The sequence below is a fragment of the Mauremys reevesii genome, linkage group 25 (genome assembly GCF_016161935.1).
Source record: "Mauremys reevesii isolate NIE-2019 linkage group 25, ASM1616193v1, whole genome shotgun sequence".
Classification (NCBI taxonomy): domain Eukaryota; kingdom Metazoa; phylum Chordata; order Testudines; family Geoemydidae; genus Mauremys; species Mauremys reevesii.
This window is the reverse complement of record NC_052647.1, coordinates 16776983-16803520: the sequence shown is the minus strand read 5'-3', so window position 1 is coordinate 16803520 and position 26538 is coordinate 16776983. Positions and strand designations below refer to the sequence as shown.

Genomic DNA, 26538 nt, shown 5'->3' with positions numbered 1-26538 from the left:
GCAGGTGTGATTTCCATCCCTGCGTCCAGTGGAGACAGACCTTCCATCGGTTTAAAATCACACCTTCCTGGTGCAGCCGCGGAAGCAGATTAGCCGAAAGTGATTTAGTGCCGCATGGATCCTCCGACGTCGCACTTCAGCTAACCCAATCCAAGACCCTTTCCTAAGTGGTGCCCAGATCCCAGCGCTGAGATCACCTTCCTGTCTCTCTCCAGGACACACAACAGACCGCGCTGGGGGGAGCCAGGAGACACGTTGCTTACAGGGCAGCCCCCTGACACATCAGCTCATCGACCCGTCCAAGAGCAGCCCAGCAGGGTTCTCTTGTCTCCACCCAGAGCAACCAGCCTCCCCGCAGTCTGACCTCCAGCAGCAGGACCCACCCACGCCTGCCTGCCTGCCTCAGCACGGGGCCCTGCATCCGCCGCAGGCTTCCCCCAGCTGGAGGAGGCCGAGTCCTGTCCCCCCCGCCCCGGGCCAGCACGGGGCTGACGGTGGCACGTACTGCAGCTCTCCTCATCCGAGTTGTCCCCGCAGTCGTTGTCGTAGTCACACTGCCAGCGGCCTGGCACGCACCGGTTGTTCTTGCAGCGGAACTGGTACGGCTCACAGGTGCGCTCGTCTGCAACAGAAGGCGGCGGGGGGAGAGGCCAGGAATGGGGGTGGTGAAGTGGGAAAAAAAGGCCAATGTCAATTTCATCTGCCCACCCGGGGGGCAGGCACCCCAGTGAGGTGTGAGAGTGCTGAATGCAGGTGCCCTGCCCCAAGAGGTGGAGTGCCGTGAGCAGATCTACGGTGGCCAAGAGAGGCAGCCGTGACCTCCCTCAGAGCCAATCAGCGCCCCCCCGCCCGATCCGTGGAGCCCAGTCCCCAGAACGTAGCAGAAGATACAAAAGCCGCTCAACCCGGCCCTGCCGCCCGTGGCACCAGCTCACCGCATTCCTCCTTGGGCTCGTCCGAGCTGTCGCCGCAGTCGTCCTCCCCGTCGCATTTCCAGCGTGCTGGGATGCATCGGCCCGAGTCCTTGCACCGGAACTCGTCCACACCACATGTCATTTGTGCTGGGAGTGGGGGAGACGAGGCAGAGGGGGGTTAGCGTTGGCATGGGCCAGCACCCCCCTCTTTGCCCGCCCCCACCGAGGGCTCCCCACGTTGCAGCCCCTGTGGCTCAAGGACAGAGCTGTGGGGTCCTCGGTCTACATCCCAGCACAAAGCTTCCATCCCTGCCAGCAATGGGGCTCAGCCGGGGCACACGGGGGGGGCAGGATGCCACAGGCTCCAAAGCTGCCAGCCCCCTCCCGGGCACCGGGGGAGCGGCTCCTTACTGCAGTTGGCGGGCTCGTCCGATCCGTCCACGCAGTCGTTGTCCCGGTCGCACACCCAGACGCGGGGGATGCAGCGCTTGGTGACGGCACACTGGAACTGATTGGGGGCGCAGGTCACCTCCGCTGCGCAGGGGGCACAAAGGAAACGGGCGTCAGGGGGGGCCCTGCAGCAGAGACTGGGGCTCCCAGCGCAGACGCCCGGGGAAAAGTGCCCAGCAATGCTCCTGGACTCCAGCCTCTGAGTCACGGCCGGGATAATCAGGAGCCTCTTTTCCCACAGCGACATGACGGGCAGCGCAGGCATGTCACATGGCTGGCCCTGAGGTGGCTCGAGGGAGAATTCCCTCCCTCTGGCCTCAAAAGCAGGGACAAGCCCTTTCTAATTAACACCAAGGCTAACTGAGCCCCCCCCCAGTCAGCCCTGGGGACGAGAGGACGGGCACAAGGCAGCACCTTTCAAACGGCACGAGGAAATGCTGTTTGGCTAGTTGGTAACCTGTGGAACTCACTGCTACTAGATATTAGGCGTAAGTCTTTATCTGAATCAGAAGGGCAGCGACTCCAGCCGGGATACAGCGAGCAGGGCTGTCCATGGAAGCAAGCCCCCCCACCCAGTCACACAGCAATTGATTCCGCATCCCCGCGGCACTGGGCGCCCGCCGGCAGGAGCCCCCCCATCCCCCAGCACCCACTGCGGGGAGGTCACTCACGACAATCCTTCTCGTCCTCGCCGTCCCCGCAGTTGTCCTGCCCGTTGCAACGGAAGATGCCAGGGATGCAGCGGTTGGTGTTGGTGCATTTGAACTGGCTGGGCAGGCAGACGTGGATATCTGGACAGAAAAGGGGACACAGTGAGGGGAGAGCGCGCCCCTGGCTTGGACCTGCATTGCCGCTATTGGGACGCGGGAGAATCAGGAGCCCTGCTGGGGACCCAGGCGTCCGGGGGCCGTACCGCAGTTGGCCTCGTCCGAGTTGTCCTGGCAGTCGTTGTCTCCGTCGCAGATGAAGGCCGGGTTGGTGCAGATCCCGGTGGAGCACTGGAACTGTCCCGGGCGGCACTTGAATTCAGCTGGGGGAGAGAGAGGGGAGGTGGTGATGCCTCGCGCCGGATGAACCCCGGCATTTCCGCAGCGCTGGGAGACGCTCACAGGGCAAACCTGCCTGCCCCAGGGACCCTGATCTGCCAGCAGGCCCCTACTGCATGAGCCGAAGGAGTAGCCCCACTAGCCGAGAGCAGCAGTAGGCTGTTACCCCACCATGAGGAGGCACTCCTCCTCACACTGGAGCCAATGGAGCTGCAGAAGTGGCAGGAAATTGGCCCACAACTTGTTTACAAAATTCAGATATGAATCGTTTTACCCCTCACTGAAATGCAGCCACCTCTGGGGTGGGACATGGCTGCTGTTTAACAGCACGCAGCAACACTACCCAACCCATGAGGAGAGGGAGCAAAGAAGACTCCCGTCTGCAATTAAAAGCAGGAGGAAGATTTCAGGGAGCTGCAGGGCACTGGCCATTAAACACCCCATTACTGCAAGAACCACCTGGGCTCATTAACAACCAAGTCTAAGGACTCAGCTGTGTAGCCCCCCGCCCGCGGTGTCAGGCCAAGGGGAGAGCGCCCCCTGCTGAGACACCAGCACTCTCCCATGCAGGCGGTCGGCAGGCCCAGCTCTGCTCAGCTGCGGGGTCCCACCCCGCCCCCAGCCGGGCCCTGTGCCGCTCTCTGCTCCCCAGGCAGCAGCAGGGCCGGGTTCGGAAGCCTTTGCCAAGGTGGCCCCTAGGACTCTGTGAGGGGAGCGGAGCTGGGAGGGAACGAACCCCCCTGACTCATAAACCACCTGGTTCCTGGGGGTGGTGGGATGGGGCTCAGCGAGGTTCTCCCTGTGGCGCCCCCCGGGGAAGGGCTGCCCGGGGCTCTGCGGCTGGCAGATCTTGCCGAGAAGCCAACAGGGAGCCCGGGGTAACAGGCTTTCAGGGCTGGAGCAAAGGATCCGTTTCATTCCCAGCCTGCTAAACGTTTCATCCCCACACATGGCAGCGGGGACGCCTCCGGGGCCTGGAATTCGCCGCTGACGGGAGCCACGCTGGGAGTGGCAGCTGCTGGGGCAGGACCCCCCGTGCCTCTCCTGGGGGTCACTAATGGGGCTGGGAGCTCAGTCCCTGGGTCTAGCTGTGCCCCCCCTGCCCCCCGTCACTCACGGCAATCCTCGGGCTCATCCGAGCGGTCCCCGCAGTCGTCCTCCGTGTCGCATTTCCACCAGAAAGGGATGCATTTGTCGTTCTTGCAAACGAACTGCGGCAGAGAGACGAGGCCGTGAGGCCGGCTCCAGGCAGGGCCCGGGGGCAGCGGCATGGGGGCCACCCCCAGGACCAACTGGGACAGGGAGCTTTTCCCTCTGGGTCTCTCTCCCTGCTCTACCCCTGCCCAGCAAGATGCACCGAGAGCAAGGGGGGGGGTAGATTCCCCCCCACACACACACAAAGCTGGGATGACGCGGTGCCTACGCTGACACCCCACATCTCCCCTCTCTGGAGCCTCAGCCCCATATCTCCAGGGGGCCAGGAGTAAGAGACTCCGGCCTTGAAACAGCCCGTCTCCGTCTGGCTGCGGTTACACGTAGACCCCGGGGCCCCGGCAGCAGCGGGTTACCTGGCTGGCCGTGCAGTTGGAGATGCAGGTCTTGCCGTCGCCGCCCAGGTAGAAGTTGGTGGGGCAGGCGCACTTGTGGGTGCCGCCCGGGGACAGGAGACACAGGTTGCTACAGCCGCCGTTGTTGGTTTTGCAGGGGTGGCTGGGGACTGGGGAGAGGAGAGAGCGCACGGGGGTGAGACCGTCCGGGGGCGCAGCGGGCTCCTGCAGGTGGCCCCCCTCCCTCGCTGTGTGTCACCCCCACCGCCTCTCCTCCACCCTCATCCCAGCCCCCCATCAGGGAGCCTCGTGCCTTGGTCCCCCCTGCTGACCCGGCCCCCCGCCCGGGCTCCCCCCCTCACCGTCCGGCTGGCGGTAGGCGTGGTAGATGTGGATGTCCATGGGCCGGTGCAGGGTGCTGATCAGCATGGATTTGTTGGCTCCGGTCGTCTTGTGGGCTCGGTTGATGGACTTGGTCTCCCAGTCGGTCCAGTAGATGTAATCCTCGAAGAGGGTGAGCGCGAAGATGTGCGGGATGTCCTGGCTCAGCACTGCAGGGAGAGGGGGCGGCTCAGGCCAGGCAGGGACGCAGCCCCCGTGCCCAGGGGGAACCCCCCGTCGCACAGCCGCCCTGTGCCACTAGGTGTGCCCGTGGCGCCCTCTACAGGCCAGACACCGCAATCGCCAGCTGCTGAGTCACCCACAGGCCCCCGGCAGAGCCCGGGTTCGAGCCCCCAAACCTGGGAGCTGCCAGGCCACCCGAGCCGGGGGCTGGAAGGGGGCAGGGGATGTGATTTTAAGAAGACTTTAATATTAATATATGTGAGCTTGGCTGCATCAGCGTTAATGATCCCTCTGCACGCCTACGAAGCAGGGGCCGCTCGCCTGCCTGGCGCGACAGCAGCCTGGCTCTCCGTGAATCCCACAGCCGGTACAGCTCACCCCCAGTTCCCATATAGGGAAACTGAGGCAAGAAGCCACGGGGAGGTCATTTGCCCAAGGGCACAGATGGAGTCAGCAGCAGAGCTGGGATCAGAACCCAGGAGTCCTGGCTCCCAGTCCCAGACTAAAACCATTTGTGTTTGACCGAAAGCTGCAGCTCCCGGCTGGCCTCACCGATGTGCCGGCTGGAGCCGTCCAGACTGGCGAACTCGATGTAGTCCTCCCGGGCATCGGCCCAGTAAATCCGGCTGTTGATGTAGTCCAGGGTGAGGCCGTTGGGCCAGGTGATCTTGGTGTCTACGATGACGCTCCGGTTGGTGCCGTCCATGCCGATCTTGCCGATCAGGGAGTGGTCACCCCAGTCCGTCCAGTACAGGTACCTGGGGCACAAAGGGAACAGCAACGGGAGAGGCTGAGTCAACCGAAACGGCACCAGCAGCCCTGCTACAGCGTCCTTCTGTCCGCCGCACAGGAGGGGAAACCGAGTCACCGAGCGGCAGTGGGGTGTCCCAGCGCGTAGGAGGCAGAGCTGGGAGTGGGAACGGAACCCCGGAGTCCTGACTCCAGGCACCCCGCTCAGAACAGAAATCCTGGGGGGTGCCGTGGGCAGGGGCTGATGCGCCAGCCCACGGAAGGGAGCTCGGAGCGTCCTATGTCCGGGAACAAGGGAAAGGTGAGACCCGGCTGTGCCCCCCTCACCCGTTCTGCACGTCCACCACCAGCGCCCGCGGCTCCCGCAGCCCCGAGTTCACCAGCACCGTGCGATAGGCCCCGTTCAGCTTCGACACCTCGATGGTGTCCCGGCCCTTGTCGCACCAGTACAGGTTCCCGCCCACCCAGTCCACGGCCAGCCCGTCGGGGTTGCTGAGACCGGTGCGGTGGAGGACCTGCCGGGAGAACGGGACCAGTCAGGGCCTGTTCACAGAGAGGAGCCCGCCCCGCTTCTGCCCAGAGACCCTGCCCGGTCCCCACTCCTCCCCCAGGACTGTGGGTCCTGCCCTGGGACCCCCACCTCATTCCCCCAGGGACACAGGCCCCACCCAGAGACCCTGCCCGGCCCACCCCCTCCCGCCCAGGACAGTGTGTCCTGCCATGGGACCCTGCCCCATTCCCCCAGGGACATGGGGCCCCACCCAGAGACCCTGCCCCGTCCCAGGTACGCATGGCCCTGGGAAAGTGAGCCCCCCGAAAGCCCCACCCCGCTCCCCTCCCCGCCAGGTCCCCCAAAGAGGGCACCCCCTGGGGGGAGCCCAGCACCCACCTGGACGTTGCTCCCGTTAATGTGCATGCGGCGGATCATGCTGCCCTGCGTGGTGACGTCCGTCCAGTAGATCATCTGCTCCCTGTAGTCGAAGTCCAGGGCCACGGCGTTGTTCAGCCCCTGGAGCCAGCGCAGCCCAGAGGAAGATGCATTAGGCCTCGCGCTGATGCCCCTCGCTGGCCGGGGGGGGTGGCAAGGGGGGCACTGCCACAGTCGCTTTTTAACTGGGCCTTCCTTAAAAACGGAGCCACCTCCTGCCCCTCCCCACCCGTGATTCCAAGCCTCTGTACTCAAGAGGTTTAAAACAACGACAGCCAATGTTTACGTAGGACCTACCATAGATGCAACCAGCTACCAAGGACCTATTAGAATCACAGGACTGGGAGGGACCTCAAGAGGTCTCTGGTCCAGTCCCTGCACTCATGGCCGGGCTCAGTATTATCTAGTCATCCCTGACAGGTGTTTGTCCAACCGGCTCTTAAAAATCTCCAGTGACGGAGATTCCACCACCTCCCTGGGCAATTTATTCCCGTGCGTCACCACCCTGACAGCCGGGCAGTTTCTCCTGATGTCCAACCTAAACCGCCCTGGCTGCAATTGAAGCCCCTTGCTTCTTGTCCTGTCCCCAGAGGTTATGGAGAACAATTTCTTCTCTCTCCTCCTTCTAACCACCTTTTATGTACTTGGAAACTGTTACGTCCCCTCTCAGTCGTCTCTGCTCCAGACTAAACAGACCCAGGTTTTCAATCTTCCCTCCCAGGTCACCTGTTCTAGACCTTTCATCATTTTTGTTGCTCTTCTCTGGACTGTCTCCAATTTGTCCACGTCCTTCCTGAGATGTGGCGCCCAGAACGGGACACAATACTCCAGCTGAGGCCTAATCAGCGCAGTCCTACTGTTTGCGTAGGGCCTACCCTATTTGCAGCCAGCTACCAAGGACTCCTTTGCGAGCTGGGTTGGCGTTAGCGCTCACGGCAGGAAGCGAGACGGAGCCTTTCCCCCCCCCCCGAGCAGCGGGCACGTCTCGGGCGCAGGGGCAAAGCGGAGGTGGAAGGAGGGTCCATCACCCACCCAGCCTGCATGGCTGTGGGTTGGGCCAGGGCCTCCAAGGAGCAGCCCTTAAACCAAGGGAGCCCTTTCCCCGAGCCCCAAACCTGACAGGGGAGGAGGGGTGCCATCCCCCCCAGGAGCCAGCCCACCCTACCCCCAACCGGAGCCTCCCAGCTCAAGGCCAGGCCCGAGCTGCTGCCCAGACGCAGACGCCCCCCTCCCGGCAGCACCTGTTTGAGCAGCGTGTAGTTGGAGCCGTCCAGGTTGAGTTTCCTCAGGTAGTAGCGGTTGGCGAAGATGAGGAAGGGCTCTTCGTCTGCAGGGGAAAGCCAGGAGGCGTGTCGGACGGGGTCAGATCCCCCCTCCCCAGGCACAGACACACTCCGATGCTGTCCTCAGCTTTGCATGGGCCCTGCAGCTGGTGGCAACTGCCCCCGCCCCGCCACCAACCCTCCGAACGGAGCTGGCCAAAGGCACTGAGGTCTGCGCTGCGGCAGGACTTCTCCAGCCTGCCCCATGGTCATCAGCCAGAAACCACCCAGCAAAACCGCCAGGGGAACCCGATTCCCGGGCGTGACGCTGGCTCAGCCCAGCAAGGGCGCACGGCGACGCAGCCTGCCAGGCCAGACCTGACGGGCGCTCTCCTCCAGCCGCTTGGTGCAGCGATACCAACGAAGCGCCCAACCCCTCGGACACGGCGGGATCCTCCGCAAACCTGCTCCCCTGACCCCCGGCCGGCAAAGCCCCTCGGCGCAGGCCCCCGGGCGCCGCTCTCACCTGAGATGGCTTTGCAGCTGGTCGGGTGGTCGGGCCTGAGTTTGTAGCCCTCTATGCACAGGCACTTGAAGCTCCCCAGCGTGTTGATGCATTTCTGGCTGCAGGGGTAGGTGCTGGTGCACTCGTCAATGTCAATGCAGGTTTTCCCGTCATCTTTCAGTCTGTACCCAGGCCGGCATCTACACTGCAGGAGGCAGCGGGAGGCAGTTAGCAGCATCCCTGCAGCACGGAGGGGCACACGCGCGCGCACCGACCGTGCACACCCCTGGACGTGCCCAAACGGCGTGAGCACGCACCATCACCGCACGTGCACACGCAAAAATACACAGGCAAGGTATGCAACACTAGCAGGCGGGCACGCACGGTGCACACACGCAGTGCCTGGGCACACGTCTGCACAAACAGTGAATGCACACTCCCCGCCACAAACACCAGGCGTGCGCACACACAAATGGGGGACTAGCCGAGCGGGGAGCCACCCGACCCCCAACTCCCGCTCGGAGCCGCCAGGAGCCAGGCTCGCTCGTCAGCTCCTCTTGCTCAACGGCCCTGCCGTCCCCCCCGGCGCAGGTTGGGCCCGCCCCCCAGCGACCCAACCTTATAGCCGATCTTGAGGTCCTCGCACTCCTGGGAGCAGCCGCTCAGCTTCTTGTTGAGACACTCGTCGAGGAAGCAGTTCAGCTCGTCGGAGCCGTCGGCGCAGTCGTCGTTGTTGTCGCAGAGCAGGGCCTCGGGCACGCACCGGCCGTTCTTGCACAGGAAGAACGAGTCGTTGCACCTGCTCTCTGGAACGACGGCGGAGGGGGGGTGTCACCGCAGACGCCAAGCTTGGGGGACCCCATCGACAGCCCTCCCCAGGCACCAGCCGGGGCCACGCCCAGGGCTGGGCACACTGCCCCCTGCTGGCCGAGTCCAGGGCCAAAGGGCTGTAAGTGAGGGAAGGGGCAGGAACCCATGGCAACGGCTCCGAGTACCGTCCCCGGGCACCTACCGGAGCTGGTGCAGCGCGGGTTCTTGGGCGCCTCGTCCGAGTGGTCGTGGCAGTCGAATTCCCCGTCGCACTGCCACTGGCTGTTGCTGAGACAGCGGCCGTTGGCGCACCGGAACTCGTGGGGGCCGCAGGTCGGGTACTCTGCGGAGAGAGGGGACGTGGTCAGGCCAGCTGCCCCCGGCGCCGGCGCACGCGGAGCAGCGCAGCACCACGGGCCGGCGCCCGGAGACGCGGGCACGGCACGGACAGGGCATCGCCTCCCCCCGGCGCCCGGGTGGGGCCTTTTCCGCAGGGGCTGGCAGCTCACGCAGCCCCCGCCACTCTGATAAACTCAGTGGGAACTGGGGCTCCCCCGCGTGTCTCGCTCAGAGCCGGGAGCCGCAGACCCAGGGCTGCGTGGGGGGAGGCGGCCCCAGCTCCCCGCCCCGTTCCACGCCGGCACCCACCGCACTCCAGGGACTCGTCGGAGCCGTCGCCGCAGTCGTCGTCGTGGTCGCAGACGAAGTGCTTGGGGATGCACTGGCGGTTGGTGCACATGAACTCCCGCTCGTCACACGTGCTGTTGTACACTGGAACGAGGAGTCGCTTGTCAGCACCCCGAAGCCAGGCCCCCCACAACTGCCCCCAGCCCTCACACAGGGGCCCAGGCTGGCAGGCACAGGGCAAACTAGCCAGCTCTGGTTCACAACCCCTTCCCCCCCTTCGGAGAAACGTCATCTGCCCCTGTGTAGATGGGGAAACTGAGGCACGGGGCTGGGGGGCCCGAGGTCACACGGGACTAGAATCCAGGCAGCCTGACTCCCGAGCAGCACCGTCTGGTCCGCTGCAGCCTCTGGGAGATAGCACCGGAGTCCACTGCTCCCCGGCAAAGGGGCTCCCTGGCTTGCTGGCTCCCCGGCCCACGGGCTCCCCAGCTTGCTGGCTGCCCCAGCCCACAGGCTACTGGTTCCCCAGCCCATAGGCTGCTCCCTTCCCCACCCCCCGAACCGAGCGCAGCCGCAGGGCGACTCACAGCAGCCAACGGCTAAGGACTCGTCCGAGCCATCAGCACAGTCCTTGTCTCCGTCGCACAGCCAGCGCTCTGGCACGCACACGTATGTGCCCGGGCACTGGAAGGACCCCGAGCTGCAGGTGGTCAGCTCTGCAGGGGACAGAGGGGTGAGCAGGGCTTGCGGGGTGGCCAGACACACGCCGGTATTGAGAGAGAGGCAGGGTGGGGGGTGCCGGGAGGCTGTTTCCGGCGCAGTGAGGGGCTGGGCACCTCACCCCCGTCTGCCCCGAGAGGTCCCGGCGGGTGAGCTCAGCACACGCTGCCAGGGGTGCACTGGCTCTGTGCACGGGGGCGACGTTCGGCTCGGGCCAGCTGAACCCCGGGTAGTTTTTGTGTCTGGGCCCCTTTGGGGCTGTCTCACATGATCCCCAAAGCAGCCCGCGGGGTCAGGACCCTGCTTGAGCGTGAATCTACCCCCACCCCGGGGGACCTGCTGGCAGTCGCTCCCTCGGTCTGCCACAGAAATTTGCAGCACGTCCACCACTGCCTCTAGTGGAGGGTCTCAGAACAACTGGCAACCCAGTGACTGATTCGCCCCCCTCACAGAGGGGTGGAGCCACCCCCCCTCATTTTGCAAACAGAGAAACTGAGGCACAGGGCAGTCACCTGGCAAATCAGTGGCAGAACCCAAGAGTCCCCACTCTGCTGCTCTCACCACTAGACTCACCTCCCAGATTTGGCAACAGAACCCAGGAGTCCTGGCTCCCAGGCCCCCTGCTCCAACCACTAGACCTCCCTCTCCTCCCCGAGCTGGGAACAGAACCCTGGAGTTCAGACCACCCTCCTGCTCTAACCACTAGTCCCCACTCCCTGAAGGGTAAGGTCCGGCTCCTTGGCTTTGCACTTCCAAGAGACACCCCTGGCCCCCTTCTGCCAGGCTCTCCCCCCCCAGCCAGGGAGACAGGCTTACGGCAGCGGCTATCTTCATCGGAGCCATCCCCGCAGTCATCCGCCCCGTCGCACACCCACAGCTTGGAGATGCAGCGGTGGTTGTTGCATTCGAACTGCACAGGGTAGCAGAATTTATCTGGGAGGGGAGGGAGAGGCGGCGGTCAGGGAACAAGGGGGACAGGACGCTCGGCTGCGGCTCAGGGCATGGGGCTGAGTGGCGGCTGGGCGGGTGACACCACCGGCTCTAGGCTAGGCATGGGGATCACGGGGACGGTGCACGCCGGATGTGGAAGTTCCACGTTGATAGGTTCTAAGTGATCAAAACGGGGGTTCCGGCAGAAGGCCCGCGGGACCCTCACCCAGACCGGTATCTACCACCACCCTGATCATTCTGTTCAGCCGGCTGACAACTCAAGGGCTGTCAGGGTCACCTTCCCAGCACTCAACTCACGCCGGCCCCGAACTAAGCGTGAAGCTGTCGCACGAGACCGCGTGTGCCAACGTGCAAGGGGCCCCTGCGCTGGTGGCACCATACAGCCACGGCTGGGAAATTGGATCGTTGTTCGTTAGAGAAGGGAGAAGTGGAGGGGCTGGTCTGCGCTGAGCATGCAGCCCCGGGGAGGGGCGAGCGGGTAATCCCTGACGTGAGAGATTTAAAACCTCGCTCACGTCGTAGGAGCTGGGGGGGCTCCCTGCAGTCTGACCCCTCCATGCTCTTCCTCCCACAGCCCCGGGCTCCCCGCCCCGCGCGCTTACTGCAGTGCGTCTCGTCTTCGCCGTTCTCACAGTCGTCCTCCTTATCACACGTCCAGGTCATGGGGATGCACCTCCCGCTCGGGCAGGCGAAGTAATTGGCCGGGCACTTGGGTTTCCTCACTCCTGGGCGGGGGCAGGAAAGGCACCACGGTTCGTGCGGTGACACCGGCTGAGCCTGGCTACACCGCACAGCGAACCCTGGGCTTGGCTCTGCACAGAGCTCCATCAGCCGGGCAGCATGTGGCAGAGCAGGGTACGGCTCCCCGACCCCACCCGTCCCCTGGGGCTGGACAGTCACTAACTCCCCAGGCAGGGACGCCTCTCCCCGTCCGTGTGTGCGATCGTTTGCTCTCAGCACAGCCGTGCGCCATTTCCTCTCCCCCTAATCCCACACAGCGGCACCCCCCGCGCACACACAGAGCTAGGGCCCAGCAGTGCCCTGCCCTGGCATGGCTGCCTGCCTGCCGAGCTCCCCGGCCAGCCCCGCTCTCACCCGGGCAGTTCTGCTCGTCCGAGTAGTCCCCGCAGTCGTTGGCTCCGTCGCACACCCAGGACGGGGCGTAGCACAGCGACGTGTGCTCGCACTTCTGGAACGTCCGGCCTTTCACTCCCAGCTTGAAGTAGCTGCTGCAGTCGGTGGCGCCTATGGGAAAGCCAGGAGTGGCTACTGCCCTCGGCACGCGGGCCAGGGGCCAGCTCCTAGCCGCCACCCCAGCCCGTGTTCTGCCTGGCGGGGAGTCCCCTCCGCTGTCTGCAGCCTCACATCTCCGGCTGGCAGCTGAGCAGCCGCCGCCCGCGCCCTGGCCGGAGGGGCAGCTCCTGAACCACTCCCGAAAGGGGAGACCGATGCTCTGCCACTGGGGGAGCCGCTGAGAACCGAGTACACACACGGTGCACACACAGGCGCACACACACACACACACACACCGTGCACACACTCAGTTACACACACACACGTCCTCCCTCCCCCATCGTAGCCCTCCTCTGTCACTGCCAAGGGAGAAGATCCCTTGCTGCCCTGGTGCCTCCCTGCTACCAGCCCTGCGCACCCCACGCCGATCCCGTCTGCCCGTCTCCCGCGCCCAGCGTTTCGCTGCACCTCACTAAGTGCTTCTGACGAGCTGTCGGGAGGCGGCACGTCAGGGGCTGTGCAGGGCGGCCTGGAAGTGACAGGGCGGCCGGGCCTGTTCCCAGGACACAATAACCTGGCTTGGCCTCAGTCGGGAGGGGAGCGCGGGCGACTCCCACCCCCGAAGAACCGGCTCACAGCAGGGTACAGGCAGGCAGAAGGGCCTGGGGGTGGGGGCAGCTCTGAGCCAGGGAAGGGGAGAGACACGTGCCATGGGGGGGGGGGGGGCGAGGGGAGGTCCCCCCCGTGCGGTGCCGACACTCACTGCAGTTCATCTCGTCAGATGCGTCCTCGCAGTCGATGAACTGGTTACAGCGGCTCGAGTTCCCGATGCAGCTCCCGTCCCGGCACCGGAACTCCGTCGTCGCGCAGCTGGTCTCTGCAACAAGGGGGGCAGACCGGAGCTATGGGGGGGGCTTGGTGGGCAGCCCCTCGTGCTCACTGCAGTGGGGCGCACACGTACCTCACACTCAATGTAATGGGCCGCACCCCCCCCTCGCGCTCACTGCAGTGGGGTGCACCTCCCCTCGTGCTCACTGCAGTGGGCCGCACCCCCCCTCGTGCTCACTGCAGTGGGGCGCACCTCCCCTCGTGCTCACTGCAGTGGGGCGCACCCCCCCCTCGTGCTCACTGCAGTGGGCCGCACCCCCCCTCGCGCTCACTGCAGTGGGCGCACCACGCCTCGCTCACTGCAGTGGGCCGCACCCCCCCTCGCGCTCACTGCAGTGGGGCGCACACGCACCTCGCGCTCACTGCAGTGGGCCGCACCCCCCTCGCGCTCACTGCAGTGGGCCGCACCCCCCCTCGCGCTCACTGCAGTGGGGCGCACACGCACCTCGCTCTCACTGCAGTGGGGCGCACCCCCCCTCGCGCTCACTGCAGTGGGGCGCACACGCACCTCGCGCTCACTGCAGTGGGCCGCACCCCCCCTCGCGCTCACTGCAGTGGGCCGCACCCCCCCTCGCGCTCACTGCAGTGGGGCGCACCCCCCCTCGCGCTCACTTCAGGGGGGCGCACCTCGCGCTCACTGCAGTGGGCGCACCTCGCGCTCACTGCAGTGGGGCGCACCCCCCCTCGCGCTCACTGCAGTGGGGCGCACCCCCCCTCGCGCTCACTGCAGTGGGGCGCACCTCCCCCTCACGCTCACTGCAATGGGGCGCACCCCCCCTCGCGCTCACTGCAATGGGGCGCACCTCCCCCTCACGCTCACTGCAATGGGGCGCACACGCACCTCGCGCTCACTGCAGTGGGGCATACGCCCCCCCTCATGCTCACTGCAATGGGCTGCACCTCCCCCTCGCGCTCACTGCAGTGGGGCGCACACGCACCTCGTGCTCACTGCAATGGGGCGCACACGCACCTCGCTCTCACTGCAATGGGGCGCACCTCCCCCTCACGCTCACTGCAATGGGGCGCACACGCACCTCGCGCTCACTGCAATGGGGCGCACGCTGCCCACGCTAATGCGCAGTGGCAGAGTGCTCAGCTCTCCCTGCAGGACCCTGGTCCTAACCCTGCCCCCCAGGCCAGGTTCCCCTGGGTGAAGCGGCTGCAGAATGTTCCCACCAGGCCTGGCAGCCTTTGCCCAGGTGTATCTGGCAGCCCAGGGGAGGACCCGGCTGTCACTCATGTTGTGCCCATGGCCCCCACAGCCTGGGAGCGGCCCCTCACTCTGCTCCTCTCCGGAGGAGGCTCCGCACTCAGACCCCTGCTGCCGGGCCCCTGCCTGAGAAGGGAAAGGAAGCACCGGGAACCTGGCCCCTCGTGCACCGGGATCGTGAGCAGGGCTGGGCATCCAGACAGCTCAGCGTCGGCACGGGGCCCTCTGCCCGGCACGCAGATCTGGGCACACGCCACATTCCTCCTGCCACAGTGTCAGCCATGCCAAAACCAGCAGCTCCCGGGTGTCGGCGGCACGGCCTTGCCAACCCTGCCCGCCAGCAGGAACACACGTGAGCTGGTGCCTCCTCCCGGGGCTCTGCTTGGAACGGAGCCTCCGTGTTCACTAGGGCTCTGCGCCCAGCGGGGGTCGGACTCCAGCCACAAGGGGCTCTGCTCCTCTTTACACCGGGGAGTTTGGGACTGATGCAAAATGTGTGTGTCACATGCAAACACGCCCACACTCATGTGTACGTGCGTCCCCCACATGCAAACACACCGGTGCTTGTGTATGAACGTGTGTCCCCCACATGTAAACATGCCTGAACTCATGTGTCTCCCTTGGGCAAACACGCCAGCACTCGTGTGGACATGTCTGTCTCCCACATGCAAACGCGCCGGAGCTCTGCACACACAGCTGCCCAGGCAGCCCTGGCACGGGGTTATTTGAACTCTCCTCTACTTACAACATGTACAGAGAGCCCCGAGCCACCAGCTACGCAGCAAACCGCCTCGGGACGGAGGGTCTCTCTCCTTCCAGGCTCCAGCCGCCACCCCCCCACCCCGAAATACCCACATCTCACTCGAGTATCTGCGGAGTGAATCTCCCTGACCGCTGGGAGACGGGTCGGGATTCCTAGCCACGGCGGGAGAAGCTGAGGCAGACAGCCGCTCCCGTTTGCTCTGCTGCGCAGAGAACGCTGCCGAGGCCGGGTCTGGGGAATGCGGCTGCGGGGGGTCGAGCTGGGAGTCTGGCCCCCCCAATGCGCTGCCCTCCAGCCCTGCCTCCGTCATGCAGCAGGCGACGGCAGCGACGGGGCAGCCGGGGCAGGAGCCGCCCGCGGCCCGCGAGCGCCAGGCAGGGGAGGGGAATCGCTTACTGTTGCAGGGCACTTCGTCCGAGTTGTCCCCGCAGTCGTCCATGCCGTTGCACCAGAAGGCGTTGGCCACGCAGCGCCCGTTCATGCAGTGCCTAAAGCCCTTCTTACACTTGCGGCTGCCTGCGGGGGAGGAGCGGAGAGGGGAGCTGGGGGGCTCAGGGGGTTGCCGGCCCCCCGTTCGCAGTTCGAAGGGGCTTTCCAGCCAGGGCCGCAGGCTGGGCACAAAGGGGCACCGTGCACGTGACAGCTCCTCTCTGCTCCCCACTGCCCACGGCGAGCAGAGGGCATTACAGCAGCATCGGGGGGCTCAGAGGCCCCCCACGGGATGGCCCGGCCTCCCCCAGCTCTGCCCCAAGCACAGGAACAGGGTCATTCAGAGTCAGGCTAACGCACCATCAGGCGCCCGGCTCAGACGCTGGAGTCCTAGAGCAACGTTCCCGGCCGTGCGGGTCGCTCGTGGCGCTTTCGGAGACAACGGGGGTCCCCAGCGCCCGTTACCTGCCGTTTCTTTATACAGCCGCCCCCGCCCCGGTCAGCAAGCCCCAGCCCTGGCTAACAGGCACGGGGAGGCCAAGTGAAATGCCTGGCGGAGAACCCAGGAGAATCTCACTCAAGCCAGACCATACTCCAGGCTGGGACCAGAACTCGGGAGCTCCGGCTCCCACTTCCCCCATCCCAGCCACTCCGGCACGCTGCCTCCTAGCAGCCTGGCTCTCCCCACTAGACCGTACGCCAGCCCAGAGCCAGGAGTCTGCCCGGGGGGAGCCGAGCGCGAGTAGGAGTGCTACTCACTGCAGTAGGAGTGCTTCTCGTCCGACTTGTCCTTGCAGTGCGCGGTGCCGTCGCAGGTGCGGCTGTAGTCGATGCACTCGCCGTTCCCACACTCAAACTCGTGCACGTTGCAGGTGGAGTTCAGGGCTGGGGGTGGAACAGAGCGGAGGGAAGAACCTCTGTCCACATGCGCCACGCCCTCCCCTCCTCCGTCCACGCCCTCTGCATCTCCCTTCCACACGCACCCCGTCCACGTGCACCCCCTGTCCACGTTCACCCTCTGCATCCCCCTTCCACGTGCACCCTCGTCCACATGCACCCTGTCCACGTGCACCCCCCATCCACGTGCACCCTCTGTCCACGTTCACGCCCTCTGCATCCCCCTTCCACGTGCACCCTCTTCCACATGCACCACGCCCTCCCCGCCCCCTCCACATGCTCCCTGTCCACATTCATGCCCTCTGCATCTCCCTTCCACGTGCACCACACTCTCTCCTCCCGTCCATGTGCACCCCCTTCCACATGCACCACAACCTCCCCTCCCCCTCCACATGCACCCTGTCCACGTTCACCCTCTGCATCCCCTTTCCACATGCACCACGCCCTCCCCTCCCCCGTCCACATGCACTCCGTCCACGTTCACATCTTCTGCATTCCCTGTCCATGTGCACCCTGTCCACGTGCACCCCCGTCCACGTACACCCCCTGTCCAGGTTCACACCCTCTGCATCCCCCTTCCATGTGCACCCCCTTCCACATTCACACCCTCTGCATCCCCCTTCCACGTGCACCACCCCTCCCCATCCCCCCTCCTTCTCCCTCTCCCCTTTCTCCTCCTCCCAGCCCTGTTCCCCTCCCCCTTTATTCCCAGGGTTGGCTCCCCGCCGTGCAGGGTGCGTGACCCGGGGGCGCTCACCTTTGCAGGTGAAATCCTCCTGCAGGACCTGCTCACCCCGGCAGGAGCAGTTGACGTGCCCCTTGGGGGTGAGCAGGCACAGGTCCTGGCAGCCCCCGTTGTTCACCCTGCAGGGGGACAGCTCGCCTAGGGCAGGGGAAGAGCAGAGTCACACGCAGGCCCAGCGGAGACCCCGGCCAACGCTCCAGGGCAGGGGTGGGTGCAGGATCCCTCCCGCTGGGACTGGCCGGCAGGTTCCCAGAGCCAAGGGGCCAGGCCCCTGTGCTGAATGGGGGGCTCAGCAGTCTGCTGGGGAGGGACTGGGACCGGGGGGGGGTGTCTATGGGGCAAATCCCCACCCCTAGCCCGCACAGGGGTCGGGAGAGCTGGAGAGGGGCCGGGCCAGGTCTCTATGGGGCGAACCCCTCCCAGCCCGCCCAGGGGCCGGGAGAGCTGAAGAGGGGCCGGGACTGGCTAGGGGTCTCTATGGGGTAAATCCCCACCCCTAGCCCGCACAGGGGCCGGGAGAGCTGGGAAGGGGCCGGGGCGGGGTGGGGCGGACACGAGGGGTAGGGGGGGCTCCGGGCAGGAATTCCCTTACAGCTGTTGGTGTCGTTGGCCACGGCGATGATGCCCATGGGCTGCTGGGGGATGTCCACGCGTAGCAGCTTCATCTCGGTGCCCACGTACTTGTTGGCCCGCTGCACGGCCCGGCGCACCCAGTCCGTCCAGAAGATGTAATCGCCGTAGACGGCCAGGCCGAAGGGATGCACCGGCTCCGATTTCAGGATCACCTGCCGGGCGCCTCACACCGTTAGCCCGGGGGCGGACGGGACCAACGGCTGCAGCCGCTGCCAATGCTGGACAGTCCCTGGACTGGGGGGGTCCTACCCTTCGCAGGAGGCTGTGCCCAGGGTCAGGCCATCTGCCCCGCCAGCGCCCAGCACTGCCCACTCTGCCCCACAGTGGTGAGAACCCCGATCCAGGCTCCACTCTGCCCGTCTCCAGGGGAGGGCCGGTCCGGGTCCTGTCCCAGGCCCCCGCCCCCCAGCAAGGCCCCTGCCCCCGGCACTCACGTAGCGGTGGGACCCGTCGTACTCGCAGCGCTCGATCTTGTCCAGGGTGGCGTCGGAGAAGTAGATCTTCTCGGCCTTGTGGTCGATGGCCAGCCCGTTGGGCGTCCGGATGTCCTGGTCGATGATGATGAGGACGTTGGCGCCGGCCAGGGTGGCCCGCATGATGCTGGGGTGCTGCTCATTCCAGTTGGTCCAGAACATCAGGCTGCGGGGAGGGAGGGGGGCTGAGCCGGGCGGTGCTGCATGGCCGGCCCCAGCTGAGTCGGAGCCCCCTGGGGCCGGCCCGCCTGGCTTCTGGGACTGGGGAGCTCCAGCCCCCCACTGCTATTCCCTGCTCACTGGGGAATCCCCCCAGGCTCTGGGCTGAACGGGGCTGCTGGTGCATCTACAGGGATATGGCCCGGTGGGATAGGGGATGGGAGGGGCGGTAACAGGGACTAGACTAGAGAGCCTGCCAGGAAACCGGTGCCAGCAGCTAGGGAAACCTGCCAGAGATCCCCGGACAGCAGCTCTGCCAATCCGCTCACGCGATGCTTAATATTAACTCCGGGTCAGCGCCGTGGGCCTCTCCCCTCCAGGGGGCGCCAGCTCCGTTCCAGCCCCCAGGGTCAGGGACTCACTGGCTCAGGGGGGCAGGGAATGGGGCACGGGGCCTTTCCCCTCCAGGGGGCACTGGCTCCGTTCCAGCCCCAGGGCAGGGGACTCACTGGCGCAGGGAATGGGGCACGGGGCCTGTCTCTTCTAGGGGGCGCTGGCTCCCACCTGGCCCCAGGGTGGGGGAGTGGCTGGCTCAGGGGGGCAGGGAATGGGGCACGGGGCCTTTCCCCTCCAGGGGGCGCCAGCTCCGATCCAGCCCCAGGGCAGGGGACTCACTGGCTCAGGGGGGCAGGGAATGGGGCACGGGGCCTGTCTCCTCTAGGGGGCGCTGGCTCTGATCCAGCCCCGAATGCCCGTGACTGGACGTTCCCACGGCCTGTGTGTGAAACGAGCTCTGCTGTGCCCAGCCCACCCCCGGTTACATGTCTCCCAGTCACCCAGGGCACCGCAGCCCCCTCGAGAGGGCAAAGCCCCAGAGAGGAAGCCCCGGCAATGGGGGAGCCGGGCTGAGGCCTGCGGCAGGGGGCTCCCCTCCAGCCCCACGCCCAGGCTGCCCGCTCGCCCGCACGAGGCCCCAGCGCTCACTTCTGGCACTCGTCCAGCACGAAGGCTCGGGGGTGGTCGTCTCCCGACATGGTGATGACCGTCTCCCGCTCGAAGGCCCCCAGGCGGCTCTGATCCACCGTGTGCCGGGTGATGGTGGACGTGGTGTAGCTGGTCCAGTACAGAGTGTCCCAGCCCCGGTGGTACGCCAGCCCCTCCACTGAGCCCACATCTGCAGAGGGGGACACAGCGGAATGAGATTCGCCAGCCAGGCCGTTCCCCACGCTCAGCGCCCAGATGTTTCGCAGCTGCTGGCCCCTCCTCCCTGAGCCGTCCCCTCCCGGCTCCAGCCTGCCAGCGGGTTGGGAACTGGGACCTTCGGCACACAAGCCCCGGAGCTGCAGGAGAACTCCCTCGGCCTGCAGCAGCAGGAGAGCTGGTATCCTCTACGTGGGCTGGCGCTTCAGTGGCGACACACCAGCGCGGCAGCGAAATGGAGCAGGGGGACCAGGCGAACAGCAGCAGTGGGGGGGTCAGGCTGGAGTCCGGCTCCGGGTCTCACGCATCAGGCGTGAAACAGCAAAGCCCCCGGAGCTACAAGGTCCAGTGCCCTCGTGCCCCCCACCCCGCCCTTTACGGCCATCGTCCTGTGGAAACACGGACTTAAAACCCAAGGCCCTGACTTCTCTGTGCCCACGGCACGTCTCCAGGGCGCCCTGGGCCGTACAAGGGGGCAGGCCCTGCACGTACCGCCTCCGGCGAGGGCTCGGGAATGCAAAGCCACCGAGAGATTTGTGATGTTACTGAAATGCTGCAGCAAGTCGTCCCCCCCTGGTTACCCCCTAGGAGTGGAAAGACTTTCAAACCTCCATGATCCCCCAGGCCTGCAGCGGCAGAAGGCTCGAGACCAGCCCTCCGTGCCCAGTGCTCACACCCCCCGACGCTCTCCTCTCCCCCCCGCTATCGCCATTTCCCCACCTCCAGCCCGAGGCTGCCGTTCGTGAGGCCGACGGGAGCAGGGCGAAGCTGCACGGACGCCAGTGGGGCTACTCTGGATTCACACCATCACAAGGGCAGAAACCGGCTCTAACGTGGGCTTTGCGGCCAGAGGCTCAGGCTGAGTCCGCCGGAGCGAGGCAGAAATGACACCGGCTCAGACACAGCGCGTTCCGGGACAAAGGGCTCTCCGAGCACTGTCCCACCCCTGTGCTGTCACTTACACTAGTGCGAAACACGCGTGACACGCCACTCAGCCAAGCAGGAGCGGCTCGGGCGTCCTCTGCGCTGCTCTCCCTGGGGAATCGGCCAGTAAAGCTGGGCTCAGATGTGACAAGGGCCTGAGCCAGGCTTTGGTAGCAAGGTGATGAGCCTTCCCTATTCCTAGTGCCTTGGTGTCAGCCCCGAAGTCGCCCGGATTCATTCCGCTGTTCTGCTGACAGCCTCAGAGACGGGCCCCGGCAGCTGGAACCCATCGGCACCGGCTCCTTCGGAGGCATGACGGCTGTTTACTTTAATCGCATTCAATAAACTCCCAGGAATGCTGCTGGCCACATACGGCGCTTCTCTGAGCCTCCGTCGCTAAGCATTTATCCTGCCACCCGCGGGAGGCAGGCCAGTGCTGCTATCCCCGCGGTACCAACAGGAGAACGGAGGCAGAGCAGGGAAAGGATCCGCTCTCTTCCCGTCTCAGGGTAGAGCGCCCTGCCCCTTTCACTGGGGTGTACGCAGGGAACAGCTGGGGGCTTGGGGTTCCCTGAATTCCCATCTGAATCTGGGTTACAGAGAACTTCTTGCAGAGATCCCGGCGTTTGGCGAGTCACTACAGCCCTCTTTACTGTACGCAAAACGCCAAGCAGCATCCCCGGGCTGGGTACCCGTCGGCACAGCCGCCCCAGAGCCAGACGTTCCGGGACCCACCGCGGGCACCAGGCGCGGTGGAATGAACCAGCCAGGCACGGCCGGGTTTGTGCAGCTCAACTAGCGAAGTGAATAAACAACAGGAGCTAATGCGACCGTCTCCGAAGGGAGCGACGCACCCGCTGCGGTGCCTCGAGTCAGTGTTTGAAGAGCGAATGGAGCATGCGGGACTCAGCCGCCGCCCGCACCCCCGCTCTGCAGAGAGACGCTTAGTCCCCGCTAAGCCCTGCGCTTTAATAATGTAAACGAGACGCACACACCAATCAGGATGATCTCAAGCGTCGTGGGGCCTTTAAATCCCATTAAAGTGTCGTCTGTAATTACCCAGGGCTGGCGAGGGGACAGGAAGGAGAGCGGGGACGAGGAGTTTAATATTCACACGGTGCTGGGGATTTGCATGCAGCCGACTCCAGCCTGTCCTGCTGGGCGCACGGCGCTGGTCGGGTCCCTCCGGGGCTGCTGCACGGTGCTGAGTCCGTTTGAACAGCAGCCGGCTTGTGCGGCGTGACCCAGCTCCGGAACGGCGAACCGGGGTGGGCACACACGGCTGGAGTTTGCTCTTCGCTCCGACCCGCTCGCTAGCTCCCGTGCCCGAGTCAGATCAGCCACGAAGCAGGAAACGGCTCCGTGCCGTGCTAGCGGCTGCCTCCAGAACGCTCTGGGATACTTTTGGTTGTGCAAACGGCCTTGCTGCGGAGAACCAGCAGGCTGGACGGGGAGGATGGCTTTGAAAAGAGGAGCCTGGCTTTGGATCTGGGGAAGGCGTGTGGTGCAGGACACAGGGAACGGGGCTCTCCAGGAGATGCCAAGCAGCACTTCACGCCACGTGTGGGGCTTCGGTTCGACCTACCACCACCGTGCAATGGTCACCTCCCAGCAGCCCCACGTCCAGCACACAGACGCTGGGAGGGGAACAGCCAGGGCGTGGGGGGCTGTTGCGAGCGGAGGGGGCTGGCAAGGGGGTGGAGAGAGGCGGAGGAGCCGGGAGGGCGGCTGCAGACTCCAGCAGAGCAGGCGAGAGGAGGACCCGGGCCTGGGAAGGACAGAGCACTATCCCCTCCCTAGAGGGCTTCGCTGGGGCACCTGGGGCTGGCGTTCGCCATCCTCCCGAAGCGCACGGTGCTGCTGCTGCTCAACCTCAGCCGGGCGGCCGTGCCGCAGCTGGTCCGCCTGCCCTTTGCCGCCGCGGCAGCCACCACGCAAGTGGCCAGCTCCCCCGCCACCGCCTTCCCCCTGGCCGGGCACCGCTACCTGGCCGTGGCGCATCCCTATCGCTGCCAGCGGGCGTGGTGCCCGCCCGCAGGAGCCGCTGCCATCTGGGTGCCCGCCGCAGCACTGGCCGCTGCTCCACTCGCCAATCCTTCTGCTTCGTGGTTCTCCCCAGGGCCAGCCCTGGCCCTCTTCCTCTGTCCTTCGCCATCCCGCTGGCCGCCACCTCCACCAGGCAGGCCAAGGTTCTCGGGCACCCGTGCTCCCGGAAGGGTGACGCCCGCCCACTGCCTGGACAAAGCAACGCCTGCCTGCTGCGGCTAGACCGTCGTGCTCTGCCGGCTCCTGTCCTACACTCTGTTGCTCTGGGGACTGGCCAACTCCCATGGGGCCCTCCCAGCTCTGTGCTGGTTCCTGGCACCAGCCTCCACTATGGCCAACCCCACCGTCTACATCTTCACGTCCAGGCGGTTCCAGAGCGATGGGCAGGCTCTGCTGCTTGGGGGCTGCAGGAAGAGGCCGCGGAATAAGATGAGGCTGGAGACTCTGGGGAAACGGGCTGTGACGAAGTGGGAATGTTCTTAATGTTTCCTCTGAATCCTGGGTGGGTGCCTCAGTTTCCCCTCTGCAGTTTGTAAGTCTCTAGGTGGTGGGATCAGGGGGTGGGATTGTTGCAGAGCCCTAGGGGGCCAGTGCGATGGGGTCTGCACAGAGACTGGCGACACCCTGTCTCCTGGCAGCTGATGGCCTGGGCCCCTCCTCTGCAAGGTGCCTATGGAAGGTGTTGGAGAACAAAGGGATCAGGTGCCTCCTGGCCCAGGAAAGAGACAAAGGCCAGAGGAGGGGCTGGAGGGGGTTTCAGTTTGGAGCTGGCTGGGGAAATGGGGGAGCCCCAGAGCTGGGGTCTAAGCTCCCTGCCCCCCAAGATGGACCTGACTGAGGGGTCCTGTTGTCTGTACCTGCAAGGCTGGTCTTGGACTGTGTCCTGTTGGCTAATAAACCTTCTGTGTTACTGGCTGGCTGAGAGTCCCGGTGAATCGCAGGGAGTGGGGGGTGCAGGGCCCTGACTGCCCCACACTCCGTGACACGGGCCACAGCCTCAGCAGCCTCTGGGGGGCAGCACTTCCCGGGGAAGAGAGGGAGAAACGATGGAGCAGAAGGAGCCCGGCAGGAGCTCCATTGCTCATCCACTGCTCTGAGCTGCCCTGCAGCCACCCGGAGGAGGCTACGCTGGGCCTTCCTGGCAGGGTTCTCCCGCTCTCTGCCCTCGGGTGCAGCAACCAGCCCGTCGCAGAGGAGGGCACCTTCGATTTGCATGGGCTCTTCTGGCCTTGCTGGGTCTCCTCCCTCGGCTGCTGAGAGGGGGCAGGTCCGGAGAATTCGTGTGCAGGCTGGTTCTTGGGTAAAAGCAGCCCCTGCTTTCCGGGCTGCCCTGCCCCCCCCAGCTCCCATTGGTGCCCCAGGGCCAGTGACAGAAAGCGGGTGTTGCAGACCAAGATGGAGTTCAGCTCCCAGGCACACTCCTGCTCTAGGGCCTTCACATTCACAAGCAGGGTTATTACGGTCGTGCCTGGAGCTGCAGCCAAGCCCAGGTCCCATTGTGCAGGGGGCTGTACACACAGGCCCTGTTCTGACGAGCTCAGTCTAGACAGCTGAAGGATGGATGATTATGCCCATTGTACAGATGGGAACACTGAGCCAAGCGAGAAGTAATGGGTCCAGGTCGTCCGGGGGGTCTGTAGCAAAGGTAGGAACTGAACTCCGCTCTCCTCCACGGCAGTCCAATGCCTTAACCGCTAGCCACCTCCCTCACCGCAGATGGACGCACCGAATCCTTCGCGCCCCAGCTGCAATCCATTACAGCCGCTTTCCCGGCCACAGCAATAAACGCGGTGCAAGCGCATTGTGAATGTAAATAAGCTTATTAATGAGTTGATGACGCTGGGTGGAGATTTACCCTAGCGGTGCGGACCTGGCCACGTGCACGGCGGCAGCTGTAGGAACCAATAAAACTAATCCAGTGCAAGCCGAGGGTTTCGGGGTGAACAGTCGCTCGGGAGGCCAGGGGCTTGTTCAGGCCGAGGGGCTTAGTCTTGTAAATGTAACGCAAACAGAGAGCTGCCAAGCTGTGCTGTGGGGCCTCATCTCCTGGAAAACGCCTGCGCACACGGACGGAGACACACGCGCCCGCACGGACGGAGACACACACACACGGGGCAGAGACAGGCACATGCACCAACGGAGACACCCGCACCGACGGAGACACGCGCGCCCGCACGGATGGAGACACGGGCCCGCACGGACGGACAGAGACACGGGCCCGCACGGACGGACAGAGACACACATGGACACACGGAAGGACACACACGGACAGAGACATTCACACACATGAATGGATGGATGGACAGACATGCACGCACACGGATGGAAACATGCTCACGCACAAACACGGACACATGGATGGAGACACACACATGGACGTACACAGATAGAGAGATGCTCACACACAGACACATACACAGACGCACACACACGTATGGAGACACACACAGACGGAGAGACGCTCACACACACACGGAAACGTACGGAGACGCACACACGGACACACACAGACGGAGAGTCGCTCACACACACACGGACACACAGACGGAGAGTCGCTCACACACACACGGACACGTACGGAGACATACATGTACAAAGACACACACACGGACACAGAGACATACACGTACAGAGACAAACACACCGACACACACAGAGACACACACACGGACGCACACAGACGGAGAGTCGCTCACACACAGAGAGACATGTATGGAGACGCACATATGGACACACACACACACACGGATGCACACACAGACACACACACACGGATGCACACACAGACACACACACACAGAGACATACACATACGGAGACGCACACATGGACACACACACACACTGATGCACACACAGACACACACACACACGGACACAGAGACATACACGTACGGAGACGCACACACGGACACACACAGACACGGATGCACACACGCACGGACACACACAGACACGGATGCACACACGCACGGACACACACAGACGGAGAGTCGCTCACGCACACACATGGGTGGACGAGACACTCCCACACGCTCACAAAAGGAGGCAGATCCACAACGGGTGTAAATGGTCAATGGAGCGACGCCAGCGGAGGCTCTGCCCCAGGCTTTCCTGCCCAAGCTGGCAGCAGCTGCTCTCAGGGCCAAGGGGGCGGCTGTAGCTACGCCCAGAGCAGGGCTGGAGCATGAGCCATCGGGCTGGCACGCCAGCCTCCAGCCTCGCTAGGTCTCTCGGGAAAGACAAAGGTGCCTCAGGTGGCAGGGAAGGCGGCAGATCTGCCTGGGGACAGAAACTATTCTAAGGATAAAAAGTCCAGGCTGGGGAATCCAACAGCAAGGGAAGCCGGAGCCGGCAAGACGGGCTCCGCCACAGCGGCGCGGCGCCGCCCTCGGGCCGGATCCCCTGGAGGCTGCAGGATGGCAAAGCGACGGAGGACGGGGTCTGTCCCTGGCCACGCCCACCGGAAGGACAGGCACGCGGCAGCCGCCCCCAACGGCTCTCCCTGATCCCCGCACGGTGGAAACCGGGATGCACCCCTCCCCCACGCTCTACGGCCCCGGGACATGGGGCCCCCTCGTTCTGGAGCGCCCCCCCCAGGCCACCCGCATCCTTCGCCAGCACCTCCCACGTTCTAGAGCCTGTCTCCTCCCCCTGCGCCCCCACGTTCCAGAGGCCCATGATGCAGCCACCCCGCTCTAGAACCAACCCCTGGGGCCGGCACTCGGGACATGGCCCCATGGGGGTTCCAGAGCCCTGGGCAGAAAATTCCCAGCCAATCCCTGAACAACTGCCCTTCCCCCACACCAAGCTTCCCCCTGGAATCCTTACCCGGAGATAAGGACGAGGATGAGGAGGGGGGAGC

At 65.0% G+C, this 26538-nt stretch overlaps 1 protein-coding gene across 2 annotated transcripts in view; it reads right to left on the bottom strand.

Annotated features, from left to right (window-relative positions):
* LRP1 (LDL receptor related protein 1) overlaps window positions 1-26538 on the bottom strand; it is a 172756-nt gene that overhangs the window by 13448 nt on the left and 132770 nt on the right. For both annotated transcript variants that reach the window (XM_039514552.1, XM_039514553.1), the window contains exons 42-68: window positions 19489-19678; window positions 18307-18511; window positions 17832-18024; window positions 17252-17377; window positions 16357-16482; window positions 15565-15684; window positions 13071-13184; window positions 12170-12319; window positions 11677-11799; window positions 10940-11056; window positions 9991-10119; window positions 9425-9547; window positions 8979-9119; window positions 8585-8772; window positions 7988-8171; window positions 7441-7526; window positions 6161-6280; window positions 5599-5786; window positions 5074-5279; window positions 4320-4508; window positions 3979-4127; window positions 3528-3621; window positions 2278-2394; window positions 2036-2155; window positions 1326-1448; window positions 936-1061; window positions 506-622 (exon numbers count right to left, since the gene is read on the bottom strand). In XM_039514552.1, coding sequence (XP_039370486.1) covers window positions 506-622; window positions 936-1061; window positions 1326-1448; window positions 2036-2155; window positions 2278-2394; window positions 3528-3621; window positions 3979-4127; window positions 4320-4508; window positions 5074-5279; window positions 5599-5786; window positions 6161-6280; window positions 7441-7526; window positions 7988-8171; window positions 8585-8772; window positions 8979-9119; window positions 9425-9547; window positions 9991-10119; window positions 10940-11056; window positions 11677-11799; window positions 12170-12319; window positions 13071-13184; window positions 15565-15684; window positions 16357-16482; window positions 17252-17377; window positions 17832-18024; window positions 18307-18511; window positions 19489-19678 — 3864 coding nt within the window. The remainder of the gene's footprint in view (window positions 1-505; window positions 623-935; window positions 1062-1325; window positions 1449-2035; window positions 2156-2277; window positions 2395-3527; window positions 3622-3978; window positions 4128-4319; window positions 4509-5073; window positions 5280-5598; window positions 5787-6160; window positions 6281-7440; window positions 7527-7987; window positions 8172-8584; window positions 8773-8978; window positions 9120-9424; window positions 9548-9990; window positions 10120-10939; window positions 11057-11676; window positions 11800-12169; window positions 12320-13070; window positions 13185-15564; window positions 15685-16356; window positions 16483-17251; window positions 17378-17831; window positions 18025-18306; window positions 18512-19488; window positions 19679-26538) is intronic.